This window comes from Coregonus lavaretus, assembly GCF_964263955.1.
Source record: "Coregonus lavaretus genome assembly, chromosome: 31".
In the NCBI taxonomy this organism is placed as follows: Eukaryota; Metazoa; Chordata; class Actinopteri; order Salmoniformes; family Salmonidae; genus Coregonus; species Coregonus lavaretus.
In genome coordinates, this window is record NC_140018.1 from 9343811 (window position 1) to 9359190 (window position 15380).

The 15380-nt window shown below is 45.7% G+C and overlaps 1 protein-coding gene across 1 annotated transcript in view; it reads right to left on the reverse strand.

The window, feature by feature from the left end:
* Window positions 1-15380, reverse strand: part of LOC311106759 (serine/threonine-protein kinase MRCK alpha-like) — a 100219-nt gene that overhangs the window by 57271 nt on the left and 27568 nt on the right. Inside the window, exons 2-5 of the mRNA XM_084149153.1 lie at window positions 11191-11282; window positions 7782-7865; window positions 3319-3414; window positions 376-524 (exon numbers count right to left, since the gene is read on the reverse strand). Of these exons, the coding sequence (XP_084005279.1) occupies window positions 376-524; window positions 3319-3414; window positions 7782-7865; window positions 11191-11282 (421 nt within the window). The remainder of the gene's footprint in view (window positions 1-375; window positions 525-3318; window positions 3415-7781; window positions 7866-11190; window positions 11283-15380) is intronic.

Genomic DNA, 15380 nt, shown 5'->3' on the forward strand with positions numbered 1-15380 from the left:
TTCCTGTGTGTCAAGAGGGAAGAGTGGTTCCCACCACACAGCCTTTGAGGCAGAGGGCTTCTCCTGTTGTCTGTCGCGTCCCTTATGACAAAGCTCCCTCACAGCCAGGGCGTCAGTCAGCGGACCACCACAAAACATATATTTTGAGAGGTTTGTTTTTTTCATACAACCCAGTGAATGTGACTTGACATATATGAACACACTTTCTCTCTGCAATCATTAAGGAGGGACATATTTGGAATGCTTTTATTTAGAGCCATAAAGGAACCAAATATTTCAGCGGTCATACAGGTGTCTTGGACTAATGAGTCTTCATGAGTCATTAATACAATACTCGTTAACAAAACACTTTTGTGTGTGTGCGCGCGCACTCACCTGTGGACATAGTGCAGTTGGTGCACTGAGTCAATGGCCAGCACCATCTCAGCCAGGTAGAATCTTGCCATGTCCTCCGGCAACCTGTCTTCAAACTTACTAAGCAGCGTGAGCAGGTCCCCACCAACATAGTAATCCATCACCAGGTACTGCAGAGAGAGGAGAGAGGAGAGAATAAATATCTCTGACACAATATTAGTATAATAATCATAATAATAACAATACTGTATAATAGTGTACAAGTAACATTCTCTGTATTCCTCTACTGTTCCTTCACTTCCTCCTTCCATCTTCCAACTTCACTTTTATCAGGCCTCTCCCTTTCTGCTTAGTCTCCTTTCTCATCCTGTCATTCTTTCATCCTACTCTATTGCTCCATCCATCACTCTTTAACCATCAACCATCCATCACTCCTTAACCATCAACCATCCATCACTCCTTAACCATCAACCATCCATCACTCCTTAACCATCGACCATCCATCACTCCTTAACCATCGACCATCAACCATCCATCACTCCTTAACCGTCAACCATCCATCACTCCTTAACCATCAACCATCCATCACTCCTTAACCGTCAACCATCCATCACTCCTTAACCGTCAACCATCCATCACTCCTTAACCATCAACCATCCATCACTCCTTAACAATCAACCATCCATCACTCCTTAACCGTCAACCATCCATCACTCCTTAACCGTCAACCATCCATCACTCCTTAACCGTCAACCATCCATCACTCCTTAACCGTCAACCATCCATCACTCCTTAACTGTCAACCATCCATCACTCCTTAACCGTCAACCATCCATCACTCCTTAACCGTCAACCATCCATCACTCCTTAACCGTCAACCATCCATCACTCCTTAACCGTCGACCATCCATCACTCCTTAACCATCGACCATCCATCACTCCTTAACCATCAATCATCCATCACTCCTTAACCATCAACCATCCATCACTCCTTAACCGTCAACCATCCATCACTCCTTAACCGTCAACCATCCATCACTCCTTAACCGTCAACCATCCATCACTCCTTAACCGTCAACCATCCATCACTCCTTAACCGTCAACCATCCATCACTCCTTAACCGTCAACCATCCATCACTCCTTAACCGTCAACCATCCATCACTCCTTAACCGTCAACCATCCATCACTCCATAACCGTCAACCATCCATCAACTGCTTTACCGTCAACTGTCATCATATTATTCATTTCATTCCGGCCTCTTCACAGGGTTGCTTGCTAAACGGCACCCTATGCCCTATATATTGCACTACCTTTGACCAGAGCCCTATTCCCTATATATTGCACTACTTTTGACCAGAGCCCTATTCCCTATATATTGCACTACTTTTGACCAGAGCCCTATGCCCTATATATTGAGAGCCCTATGCCCTGGTCAAAAGTAGTGCATTATGAAGGGAATAGAGTGCTGTTTGGGAAGCAACCCTTTAAATCAGTGGTCATCAACCGGTCGATCACGATTGACTGGTTGATCTCCAAGCCATTCGTAGTCGATCACCAAACATTTCTATAAAGCCTTGCGTTCCTATTTTTTGTATTTGTTTCGCACTGTTGGCGGTAGGTGCACTTGATTCTGCAGCCTTAGCGCCGGGAAGGCTAAGTGTTCCCATTTTTAACCATTTCATGTGTTTGGAAGTAGAACGCCTCCTATCAGGCAGGCCCAGAGAGAAAATCAAATGCACCAATAGGTCTACCACTGGCCAATCAGATAGCTCAGATCACCGTGTCTGCACAGCTTCCTCGTGCCATAGACTGTAAAAAGAAGCCTGGAACGCACAGCAAAGTTGATACTGTGAGATTTCAAAACTTTTAAAACCATGACTAGGAGAGACTCAACGAATACAGCAAAGAGCTGCTGTTTTATGAGTAAGTTCATGTTTAAGTTGTTATTCAGCACTGTCAACACTTTGTTCAACACTTTTATAAGCCATAACATGTGCGTTCTCACTACTTCCACTCACGCTACAACCAGCACTGCAGCTGTAATTAATGAGTAAAGCAAAGTGTTTCCATAAACTTTCGTTGTTATTATTAGTGGCTTATGTCTTTTTTAATATAGATAAATATTTCACTTTCTCTGGTCGTAGGAGTAACAACAGGAATTGGTGCATGAGGCAGAAATAATGCAGTGCGACTTAAGTTTCGCCATCAGCTGAAAGACTGTCCCCTTTTCTCAGTGAAGAGAGGAGGGACGGTGAGTTGGGTGAGAGGCAGCCTCACCGCTGCTACCTCCCTCCCCTCAGACTGGCCATCAGATGCAGATGATGCTCACTCAGCTGTGCCTAACAAGTAATCCAACAAATGATATATTACCAGTGTGATCATACACCTAACATGTTGAAATATCATTTCTAAATGGTCTGAGAAAAACAACATTGGCAGGGCAATTAAAGCGTAGCCAATATGCAGTGATAATGTATTGGGCCTATAGCTTACTGCACAAACCTCATTGCTACATAACTTTTTTTTAATTGGTTAATGTTGCATAGGATTACGTTTAAAAACAATGTTATCTGAGCGGTAGATCTCGGCTTCATTTTGACTCAGAAAAGGGTTGGTAACCACTGCCTTAAAACATACTGAAAATATGAAAAGGGGGAAATGGATGGAGAGGTAGCATTCCAACATGGGTCCATGCATTGCTTCAATTACACATTGACCTAAAGATAGCATGCTGTACCAAATGTCATATTTATAACACTGAGGGGTGTGTCCATGTTAACAGTTGTTATGGGAGTGCCCAGCACCCCTGCCATTTGGGTTACGGCCCAAATGGTACCATATTCCCTATTTAGTGCACTACTTTTGACCAGAGCCCTATTGGCAATAGGTTACCATTCGGGATAAAGAGATACCATTTATTGACACTCATATGAATAGAAGGGAAGTTAGTGGAGATCTTACCAGGAAGTTGTCGTCCTGAAAGGCGTAGTGCAGAGTGGTGATCCACTGGCTGTCCCCGTTCACCAGCACGTCCCGCTCCTCCCGGAAACACGCCGTCTGAGGGAGAGGTCAAAGGGCAACAATTATACAAACAGAATGAACAGAATGTACTGTAGCTACTTTCATTGGTACACACTTTGGTCCATCACACTTTGGCCTCTCATACTTCGGTCCTACCTGTGTGTGTACTGAATTCCTGTGTCTGCTAGCGGAGGAGAACCATAGAAATACAATCTATTGATTCTATCTTTATGTGGGAAACCTCCTTTCAGATCCTTTAGGGGTCAATTAAGTATTTTCAATTCAATTACACTTTTTAACAAACTTATAAAAAAGAGTCAAATTCATATATTTCCATCTGTTTGGACAACCTGTAGCTAGACTATGTCATGGTGTACATTAGTGAGGACATGGGTTCGAGACTAGCGTTTCTTATTGCAGACAGTTTCCCATGTCCAGAGACAGCCAGGCACAGTAGGTAGTTCTGCTCTATGAGGCCGAGGTATGAAAACTGCAGGCCCAGGGGACCACTGGGAACGGCTACACACAGGCGCGCGCACACACACCGACCACTGGGAACGGCTACACACAGGCGCGCGCACACACACCGACCACTGGGAACGGCTACACACAGGCGCGCGCACACACACCGACCACTGGGAACGGCTACACACAGGCGCGCGCACACACACCGACCACTGGGAACGGCTACACACAGGGGCGCGCACACACACCGACCACTGGGAACGGCTACACACAGGCGCGCGCACACACACCGACCACTGTGAACGGCTGCCAATTAAAAGAAAAGCACAGCAGCAACAGATATACTGGGCGGCAGGTAGCCTAGCGGTTAAGAGTGTTGGGCCAGTAAAAAAAAGTTTGCTGGTTCGAAGGCAAATCCCCGCCTTATCTTAGATCATTGGTCACCATAGCAACACCCACCCATAGTATGCGCTCCAGCAGGTATATCTCACTGGTCATCCCCAAAGCCAACACCTCCTTTGGCCGCCATTCCTTCCAGTTCTCTGCTGCAAATGACTGGAACGAACTGCAAAAATCTCTGAAGCTGGAGACACTTATCTCCCTCACTAACTTTAAGCATCAGTTGTCAGAGCAGCTTACCGATCACTGCACCTGTACACAGCCCATCTGTAATTAGCCCACCCAACTACCTCATCCCCATATTGTTATTTACATTGTTATTTATTTTGATCATTTGCACACCAGTATCTCTATTTGCACATCATCTTCTGCACATCTATCACTCCAGTGTTAATACTAAATTGTAATTATTTTGCACTATGGCCTATTTATTGCCTTACCTCCATAACTTACTACATTTGCACACACTGTATATAGATTTTCTATTGTGTTATTGACTGTACGTTTTGTTTATTCCATATGTAACTCTGTGTTGTTGTTGTTTTTAATCGCACTGCTTTGCTTTATCTTGGCCAGGTCGCAGTTGTAAATGAGAACTTGTTCTCAACTGGCTTACCTGGTTAAATAAAGGTGAAATACAAATAAATAAACATTCTAAAGTCTTAATAAAGTGATGTAATCAAATTCACATCTAATATTCTAAACTTGAAAGACACACTTAAGTGACAATTTCATGAAAATCTTGCATTGCATGTTTAATGCTAACTCAACTTAGCATTCAGCCCCAGTGGCGGCTCCTGAAAAAATTCTCAGGAGGGGCAATTTTTCTGATGATTTAGGTGACCTACACACATTTAAAAAAAGATATGTCCAGCAACAACATGAAGACAGGGGCAGCATATAAGTCAATACCAGAAGCATTTATTGACTGATCTCAAAAGTGTTGGCTTACCAGGGTTGGTGGAGCCCTCAGTTTCATCTTTGCCTCGCAAAGCTAACTCAAACACTCCGCAAAACTTCACACACTGGATTAGCCGGCTGAGGATGTGGCGGTTCTTGCTAATGTCGTAGTAAATATATTTGTTATAGTGAATATGGAATATGATATGTTGAGTAAAATGTTGTGCTAAGATCTATTTAGGTCAGGAGCTGGTTATAAGTTCTGTTCCTATCCAATAACAATGGACAAAAGGGTCCTATCTTGTCAGCCTTGTCAGCAGGTGGCCAAGGACAACACCCACGCCATAGGCCTCTCAGTTCTTCCAACTCACAAGTTCTTGCTCTGAGGACACACACACACACAAACACACACACATCATCACTGTTAAACACACACACACACACACACACACACACACACACAAAAATCCCCTCTCTTAGGCTGAACATTTGAAGACAGTGAACCCGACTCAGAGCCAATGCAACAGTGACAGTAGCCTGCAGGGGACCTCGCCCAACTCATCAGGACCAATCAGAAGATCAGAACTACTAGATTGAACCTACTTCATTTATTGCATAAAATGTCTGCACACAATGTTTCGGGGCTCTCTTCAGATAATAATAATAATAATAATAATAATAATAATAATATGCCATTTAGCAGACGCTTTTATCCAAAGCGACTTACAGTCATGCGTGCATACATTTTTGTGTATGGGTGGTCCCGGGGATCGAACCCACTACCTTGGCGTTACAAGCACCATGCTCTACCAGCTGAGCTACAGAAAGTGGATACTCATGGATGCGCATTGCAATTGTAAAATGTCAACACAATTGGAGACACCACGTCATTTTTGGAGACATGTTATTGACAGTAAACTATTGTAGATGCGACTGCTAACTAACTAAAACATTTTAGCTGGCTAGCTAATCATCTTAGCTAAATGTGGGGCAAACAATTCAGTTATTTACCGTTAATCTGAGGGATTGGGGTGAAAGAAATCGAGTTACATAGTGATACTTTACGATATACTGTATTGACAATATCGCAATATTTTAGCGCTAGTTGGCTGTACCTGCACCAAAACACCATTATTGTTCCTTCATAGCTTGTTCTCAATCTTTTCACATTGGGAGCCAATTTGTTTTCAGCACTTTTATTTCCATGACTGATCAAAACTCGTTCTCATGGCTTTCTGATCCCTCTGCAACAGACATATGGTGCGCAATAAAATCACAGTATCGAATCGCAATACGTATAGAATCATGAGACTCGCAATGCTGATGCATATATCTTATCGTGAGGTTCCTGGCAATTCCCAGCCCAAGTTCATTTGCCACAACAAATCTCTTCGCTAGCAAACGCGATGTCTTCTCCAAAACGGCAATGTGTCTCCAGCAATGTTTACTTTTTTGACGTTCTATGGCATCTCCACTTTCCAAGCATATATGACCACATGTAATATTTTGGTAAGTGATGCAAATAGTGAACTATGTAGGGCCAGGATGTAAAATATATGTAGCTGCAGCAATTTCTCTTATCTGATATGGTAAGTAATGGGGCTTAATTTATAGCTCCCTAAGAGTTTGACGAACGGGTCCGTGAACGCGATTCCAGATATATTTACCTCTGAATAAACTGCCTTTATTACACCATATCCACATCCAGTAAACTTGTGATTATCAACACTAACCTCATCGTTGTGGCGGCGGACAGCTAGCCTGTATCCCTCGTCATCCAGTTGAGTGAGTGGCAATGTCTTTTTTCGTTCGTACCAATTTTTGGAAAATCCTCGGGTGTAGGACTTTCCGCCTTTAGTAGAAACCTGTTGAATTATTAAATTTGTTCTGGGAGGTCCTAATTGTTTCGTTGCCAATTTATCTTCATTTGTTCGCCGACAAAAAGGAACTTCTTTCAAACAATCCACTCTTTTCTCAGTTACGTTCATGGTTACGTAACGTATGACGAAAGCGCGTAAGTGCAAGCCCACAGACACCCATTGAGATTGTATTGAAGGCTCTGAAATTTGAAAAAAATAGATTTTACATGGGAGTCTATGACAGAAGTTCTGGGCGATTTTCAATCTGACTGAAATCGCCCCAAAAGGGGGTGGAGCCATTTGAAGCACGACTTTAGCCTGATTCGACATTTAGTGGCAGTGTGGCACTGTGGCAGATCAGACGTATAGATTACAACACTGATAACTACTGTTGCCGTGATATAATTGATTAGAAAAAAAATCCCTTCCTTTTCCCGTTTGGCAGTGCGTCGCCCATATCGCCCTATTGAACAGGCCGTCCCTGTTCAGCCCTGAGTAGTGCTGTAATGCTATGGTGGTTGTTAGCATTTAGCCCAGCTGTAATGCTATGGTGGTTGTTAGCATTTAGTGCTGCTGTAATGCTGTAACGCTACAGCAGTTGTTAGCATTTAGCCCTGCTGTAATGCTATGGTGGTTGTTAGCATTTAGTGCTGCTGTAATGCTATGGCAGTTGTTAGTAGTTAGCCCTGCTGTAATGGTGTAATGCTATGGCTGTTGTTAGCATTTAGCACTGCTGTAATGCTATGGCTGTTGTTGTTGGTGCTACTAGCCAGTACTCACCTCAGCTCTCTTTAGCATCTCCCACTTGTTGAGGATCTTCATGGCGAACACCTTGTCTGCATTCTTCACCTTAACCACAGCAACCTACAGGACGCAGAGGATAGAGGGAGTTAGAGGGGGAAGGAGAGAGGGAGAGTTTGAGGAGGAGAGAGAACGTTTCCATCCACTATATTAATGACATCTTTCCTGTCATGTTCAATAGGTCAAACCATGGGAAATAATTCCACTCAGTTTCAGAACATTTTCTCCCTACTGAACTTGACCCACTCCTTTTAGATCAGGGAAGGGGAGTGAACGAGAGCACAAGGGAAGTGAGCATCTTTGTGGAATGAAACACGGCCATAGAGTCAGAGGAGAAGAGGAGGGGAAGAGAAAGGAAGGCAGACAGGAAGTGACCTAGGACATAGCTGGGATCTTTCAGTTCAAGGGCCTCAAGTTGGCCATGGTCGCACAGCAGGACAGATACACTCATTACAATGGGTCTGCAGCAAGGACAGGCAAGCTAGCTAGCTAGCTACTGTTAAGTGATAACGTCTAACACAACCCCAGTCAGCCCCCATTGTTAGACCTGAGTGTAGTAAACAAGAGCATTCCTCAAACGTGTTAAGTTGCAGCCGTAGCGGGGACAGACAACTTCAGCTAGCAGGATTCCTCCCTCAAGCCTTCCAGCCAGAGGACACAAGAGAAAGCCTTCTTCACTTCAGCTTCCCCCACAACTCCCTCCTTCACCACGGGAGGAATTTAAACCACCAATCATCCAGTCAATCACACACACACAGAAGCACGTACGTACACACATACACGCAAAGCACACACACATAGGAAACGCACACACGAAAGTACACGCAACACACACACACTAAAAAACACACACTCAGGCTTATTGGAGTCTGAAATGGAGAAGAAGAAGGAGAATGCTAAATGCAACGCAATGATAACATTCCTCCGCTGTTTGGGTTTCCCCTGGTGATCTGATGGGGGGTGGAGGAGGAAGGGGGGACTCTTCTTGGCAGTGTCCATGTGTATAGCGTGTATACCCCCCCATCCCCCTCCCTGTTTTCTTAGCTTTCACCAGCCAGACATGTGTCAGAGCTTGACATGTATGATGGCTGTAGTGATATAAAAGCCATTAAATCAGGAGAGCCCAAACATCATGCACAGACACCTAGATCTCTCTCCCAACGCACAGACAGATGCCGTCTCTCTCCCAGCTGACTATGGGAAGATGAAATAAAAACATCCTGCTCACAAATGTCCTCTTTCACCTCCGTTTTCGATTCACACAGCTTCCCACTCCTTACTCTTCAGTAGGGTTGACAAATTCAATTTTGAGGATTCGCTCCCTGCTTATTACCTTCGGGAATTCTCCAACTGGTATTTCTGAGAAGAAAAAACTGGGAACTTTGGGAAAAAATTTCAGAAATACCGGTAGGAGGATTCCTTAAACAGAGGGTAATAAAGCAGGGAGGGTATCCTCAAAATGTGATTTCTGAAAAACCTGGGAAATTTTCTGGATTTTTGCTAAACTCCTCCCTGGGAAGGGCAGTCAGCAGGAGATGTGAATGGTAGAGAACCTTACAGTTAGTTACACTATGATGGCTTTCCACTGGAATGACATAAGAGGGACCTCTGGCCAGAGACCTTTTAAATCATGATGACCTCATTATCATTAAGTAGATCTAGGCCTACTGTAAACCACTGGAAACTGTTGTTGTGAATAGGCCTGAATAGATACAGTCAACTGAATAGGCCTGTGATTGTAAATACTTTTAAATTGAACTAACTAATTATTTACACAAATCCAGCTACTTACTTTGTTGCTGCTTTTCTAGCTAACTCAGAAGCTTTGATTAGCATGTAGGCTATAGATGCTAGGCTTTATGAAATAAACTGGCAGATCTGGGCCTATTGACACAGCACAGGAGGCACAGAGACTTAGGCCTACTTCAACACAAGCTGCTAGAGGAGATACAGTACATCACAGGGACATACATCAGAAATAAATAAAAAAAGTAGAGGCAATCAACTGTGAGGCTGTAGCCTAGCTAACATCAGAGCCACAGAAATAGGCCAAACACAGGTGGGCACCGCTGCTAGCCTGGCACTGGGCTAGGGACCAGGGCTGGGGCACAACCACTCACCGTGAAATAAAACCCCAATAAAAAGGGTCTGAAACAGGCCATAGGGGCCTCAGCACTGGGCAGAGCTCCAACCAACCTGCTCCACCACACCTGGGTTCAAACACCATTCCAAATCTTTCCAATAATTTGAGCGTTTGGCTCTAGCCTGCCTGGAGTGCCAGAGGGGCGGGGTCTGACGGTTTGGAACTATTCCATTGGTGTATGAAGCCAGGCAAGCTCAATCAACCACAGAAAGTATTTGAAATGATTTCAAATAGTATTTGAACCCAGGTCTGCCAGCAGCACAGCAGCTAGCCTAACAAACTATAATATACAACGACCATGTGTCACACCTCATGTAACCTTACACGGCTGAGTTCCTGCTACCATCACTAGCTACCTGCCTAGCTCACCAACATTCCCCAGGTTTGACATTACTCACAATAGAAGACGTAATAAAAACTATAATTCAACTCAGGCCCCCCGAGCCGTAAAGAAGAAAAACAAAGGGTTGGTTTCAGTTCCATTTTTTATAATTATTTTCTTCTTCTTCCACAATGACGGTGAAGAAGAGATGAAAGCATTCTCTTACATGTTGAGTCATGCAGATCGCTTGTAACCTAGTGGCCAATGCCTTGCTGCTGAGATCACATAGAGCAGGGGTAGATAACTCATTTCAGCCGCAGGACAATTTTTGTCAGAGTGGATGGTATGGGGGGCCAGAAACTAATTAGTACACTGCAAATTGAGGCCAAAAAGAGAGATTGTATTTACAATCATTTCATCCCTGTATTACATTGAGGCACAATCACATATCTATTTTCTATTTGTGTGAACACTTAGGAACCGATTTCCTAAATTAAACAAATGTTTTGCTGAATTCCTGATGCTTTTACAGTCTTTTTTGACCAATAAATAAAGTCCCAGATTCTTGAGTGAAAATGAACTATATTGTATTTGCAGGTATTGTTCGGTTGTTGTATTTGTCTCTAAGCCCTATGTAGGCTACACTTAAAATGCTTTGTCTTTGCTAATGCCTTGCAAGATTTCTATTGAGGTTCAAACTTCAAATAAACTTCTTGGTGAAATAATAATAATAATAATATGCCATTTAGCAGACGCTTTTATCCAAAGCGACTTACAGTCATGCGTGCATACATTATTTTTACGTATGGGTGGTCCCGGGGATCGAACCCACTACCTTGGCGTTACAAGCGCCGTGCTCTACCAGCTGAGCTACAGAGGACCACATATAATAAAGTTATATAAAAAGCACAAAAAAGGCTTACCTCTCCAAAGGCTCCTCGTCCAATCACTTTGAGGATCTCAAAGTCCTCTTTGTGCAGGCGCATCTGTTTGACCATGGAGGTGAAGGGTTTGGCTGCAGGAGGAGAGAAATAGAGAGGTTAGCATTCTGGGGACTCATTTATAAATGGTGCGTAGCATAAATATTGTGTAGGCTACGGCTACGCCGGTTTTCATACAAAAGTTGGCATTTATTTCCAAAAAAATATGCGGAGAATACACAAACTCTAAAACAATAATGCATCATCAAGATTAAATCCATAAAACTGAAAAATACATTTTTTGCTGGATATTTAAAATGTGACACAAAGCAAGTGTCACTAGTAGTGATTTCAGGTGTGTGTCTTCCTGGCTGTCAGCCCTGTATGCTGAGGGACTGATATAGATCTTATAGTAAACGACAGTGGTCCGGATGTACAGAGGGCAGTGATAGAATTGTCTATTGTTACCCTCACATTTACCCTCTGGGCGGAAATGGACCAGTGTGGGTCACTGATGTGACTCACAAAAGGTAATCTGGAGCCAAAACACAAGCAGCATTTCCCTACTTTGTGGAGGAAGGCCATTCATCCACTTCCTTATTTACTGGATCCTCCAATAAACCTGAGGTAGATTGCCAGTTGGTTGGTTAGCTCACCAGGGTAGGACTACTGTAGGAGCAGCAGATTGTAAAGATCTATTTAATGACTATAGGTCTAGTTGTTAGGATATAGCCTAGGCCTACATATCTGTGCAGCACTTCGCTTAGGTCAACCCTTGTGCACTTGTAAGCAGAATACCTGGGTCACATCAAATTGTAATTCATCCATCCATCCATCCACTGGTTAGTCTTCCAGCCTGGTCCAGTTATCAAAATCAGGGCTGATCCAGAGGTCCCTGGCTCCCCTGTCAGAGGCCCTGCAAAGGTCACAGCCAGCCAGGGGAAGTCCCTTGACCTTCTCACCATCCACAGAGAACAGACCAGACCAAACCACCGCCCCACAACAACCTTTACTGATAGGCTACTACTTCATTACTACAACACTCACAGACAGAGGAAAGGAAAGGCAGGGCTTTCAGTTGCTGTGTGGTAGGATTTGTATTGTAAGAGTGTGCATTTTTCAACAACTGAAAAGAACTTGGGAAAATGGCATTAGTAATTACTGGGTTTTCAACAAATATTTCACAAGAGCCTGACATTTTCCTTATGTCCGGCGTCCACATTGTTGGAAGTAGAACGAGCCAACACGTAGCTTGGCACACACTTCTCACTTTACTTGTTGCCATGACTTCACACACAGTCAGCTTGGCTCTGTTCAGGAAAGACATTCTCCAAACGTAGGCCCCTGTGAGAAAGGGAAATGCCTGCTGAAATAAAACAAACATCCAGAGAGCTCAACTTCTCCCAGCCAGCCAGTTAGGCCTCGTTGACATGGCAGCAGGCCTCGTTGACATGGCAGCAGGCCTAGTTGGCATGGCAGCAGGCCTAGTTGGCATGGCAGCAGGCCTATGGGGCGGCAGGTAGCTTAGTGGTTAAGAGCGTTGTGCCAGTAACCGAAAGGTCGCTGGTTCTAATCCCCGAGCCGACTAGGTGAAAAATCTGTCGATGTGCCCTTGAGCAAGGCACTTAACCCTAATTGCTCCTGTAAGTCGCTCTGGATAAGAGCGTCTGCTAAATGACTAAAATGTAAATGTAGTTGACATGGCAGCAGGCCTAGTTGACATGGTAGCAGGCCTAGTTGACATGGTAGCAGGCCTAGTTGACATGGCAGCAGGCCTAGTTGACATGGCAGCAGGCCTAGTTGACATGGTAGCAGGCCTAGTTGACATTTCAGCAGGCCTAGTTGGCATGGCAGGGAAACAGCCAGCCTGCCCTACCTGGCCTGGCTGGCACACAGCTCGGCTAACACACTCCACTTACTGCAGCCTGCAAGGAAACCCCACTGGCAGGTACAAACCACTGGCAGGTACAAACCACTGGCAGGTACAAACCACTGGCAGGTACAAACCACTGGCAGGTACAAACCACTGGCAGGTACAAGCCACTGGCAGGTACCAACCACTGGCAGGTACAAACCACTGGCAGGTACCAACCACTGGTATACCTGAGAAAGTCATGAAATTGAACACAACTGATCTTAGATCAGCTTCTATGGGCAACTTCCTCCTATAAGTAGGTAGTCGCTCATCAGACCTGCTTCAAATTACCCCAAGTCTGCTACGATGTGTGTGTGTGTGTGTGTGTGTGTGTGTGTGTGTGTGTGTGTGTGTACGCAGGGGGCTACTAAAGGAGAAGGGTACAGGTGGAGAGTAGGGGAGACACTGACTGTGCTTCACTGATGAGTGGGTGAAGTGAGGCAAACATTGGCAAAACCACCAAGATGATGAATGTCTTTTATCTGAAAGCCAGGCCCCGCAAACTAGCCAGGCCCCGCAAACTAGCCAGGCCCCGCAAACTAGCCAGGCCCCGCAAACTAGCCAGGCCCCGCAAACTAGCCAGGCCCCGCAAACTAGCCAGGCCCCGCAAACTAGCCAGGCCCCGCAAACTAGCCAGGCACCGCAAACTAGCCAGGCCCCGCAAACTAGCCAGGCCCCGCAAACTAGCCAGGCCCCGTAAACTAGCCAGGCCCCGCAAACTAGCCAGGCCCCGCAAACTAGCCAGGCCCCGCAAACTAGCCAGGCCCCGCAAACTAGCCAGGCCCCGCAAACTAGCCAGGCCCCGCAAACTAGCCAGGCCCCGTAAACTAGCCAGGCCCCGCAAACTAGCCAGGCCCCGCAAACTAGCCAGGCCCCGCAAACTAGCCAGGCCCCGCAAACTAGCCAGGCCCCGCAAACTAGCCAGGCCCCGCAAACTAGCCAGGCCCCGCAAACTAGCCAGGCCCCGCAAACTAGCCAGGCCCCGCAAACTAACCAGGCCCCGCAAACTAGCCAGGCCCCGCAAACTAGCCAGGCCCCGTAAACTAGCCAGGCCCCGTAAACTAACCAGGCCCCGCAAACTAGCCAGGCCCCGTAAACTAGCCAGGCCCCACAAACTAGCCAGGCCCCGTAAACTAGCCAGGCCCCGCAAACTAGCCAGGCCCCGCAAACTAGCCAGGCCCCGCAAACTAGCCAGGCCCCGCAAACTAGCCAGGCCCCGCAAACTAGCCAGGCCCCGCAAACTAGCCAGGCCCCGCAAACTAGCCAGGCCCCGCAAACTAGCCAGGCCCCGCAAACTAGCCAGGCCCCGCAAACTAGCCAGGCCCCGCAAACTAGCCAGGCCCCGCAAACTAACCAGGCCCCGCAAACTAGCCAGGCCCCGCAAACTAGCCAGGCCCCGCAAACTAGCCAGGCCCCGCAAACTAGCCAGGCCCCGTAAACTAGCCAGGCCCTGTAAACTAGCCAGGCCCTGTAAACTAGCCAGGCCCTGTAAACTAGCCAGGCCCTGTAAACTAGCCTACCACTACAAAGGACCTGGAGAGAGAGACTGTAGCCTAACTCCCTTTCCTTAAATCTGACACGCACAGTTGTGCTCATAGTTCAAGTGTGTCTCACTATGAGTGTACAGAGCAAATGCCAGCCCAGGACTGACGATATCAGTTACTTCCTAAGAAATAAATACCAGCAGTCAATTTCCACAGAACTAGCCTACATTCCGGTGCAGCAAGGTTTATTGCAAAGGCAAGCCCACAGCCGCCTTGCGACAGTGTTGATCAGTCTTTGATTTATAAATGGAAACCATTTGTGTGGATGTAACTTCAAAACAAGATCGTTACTAAGCCTAGACACGTGCAGTCTCGTACACACAAACGCACACAGCCCCGCTCAGATTTACCCAAGGATCATGTGCCGATTTGTCCAACAGTGAGGTAATGTACATTGTGACATCACACCCGTTCTACTCCAAGCTTCAGACAAAGGTCTTACAGTTCTACATCTTTCTCTTTACTATCAAACTATACAGCTTGGCCAAACATAGCAACAGTTGCTATGTCAAGGTGTGGCGCAAGTCCATTTGTAGTGCTCTAAACGTGACTATCCAACCAATCCGTGACTTTGTCTGGGTGTCTTTCTTTTTTTCTGATGGTTTTGCGAGAGCTTTCAAACTAAGTGAGTTCACTGTTACTAGAGAGAGACTGACAATGTCACTCACACTCGAAACAGCCAATATGAGTGTTTCGGTTTCATTGGTCAGAAACACCACACGGTCTGTGAGTGA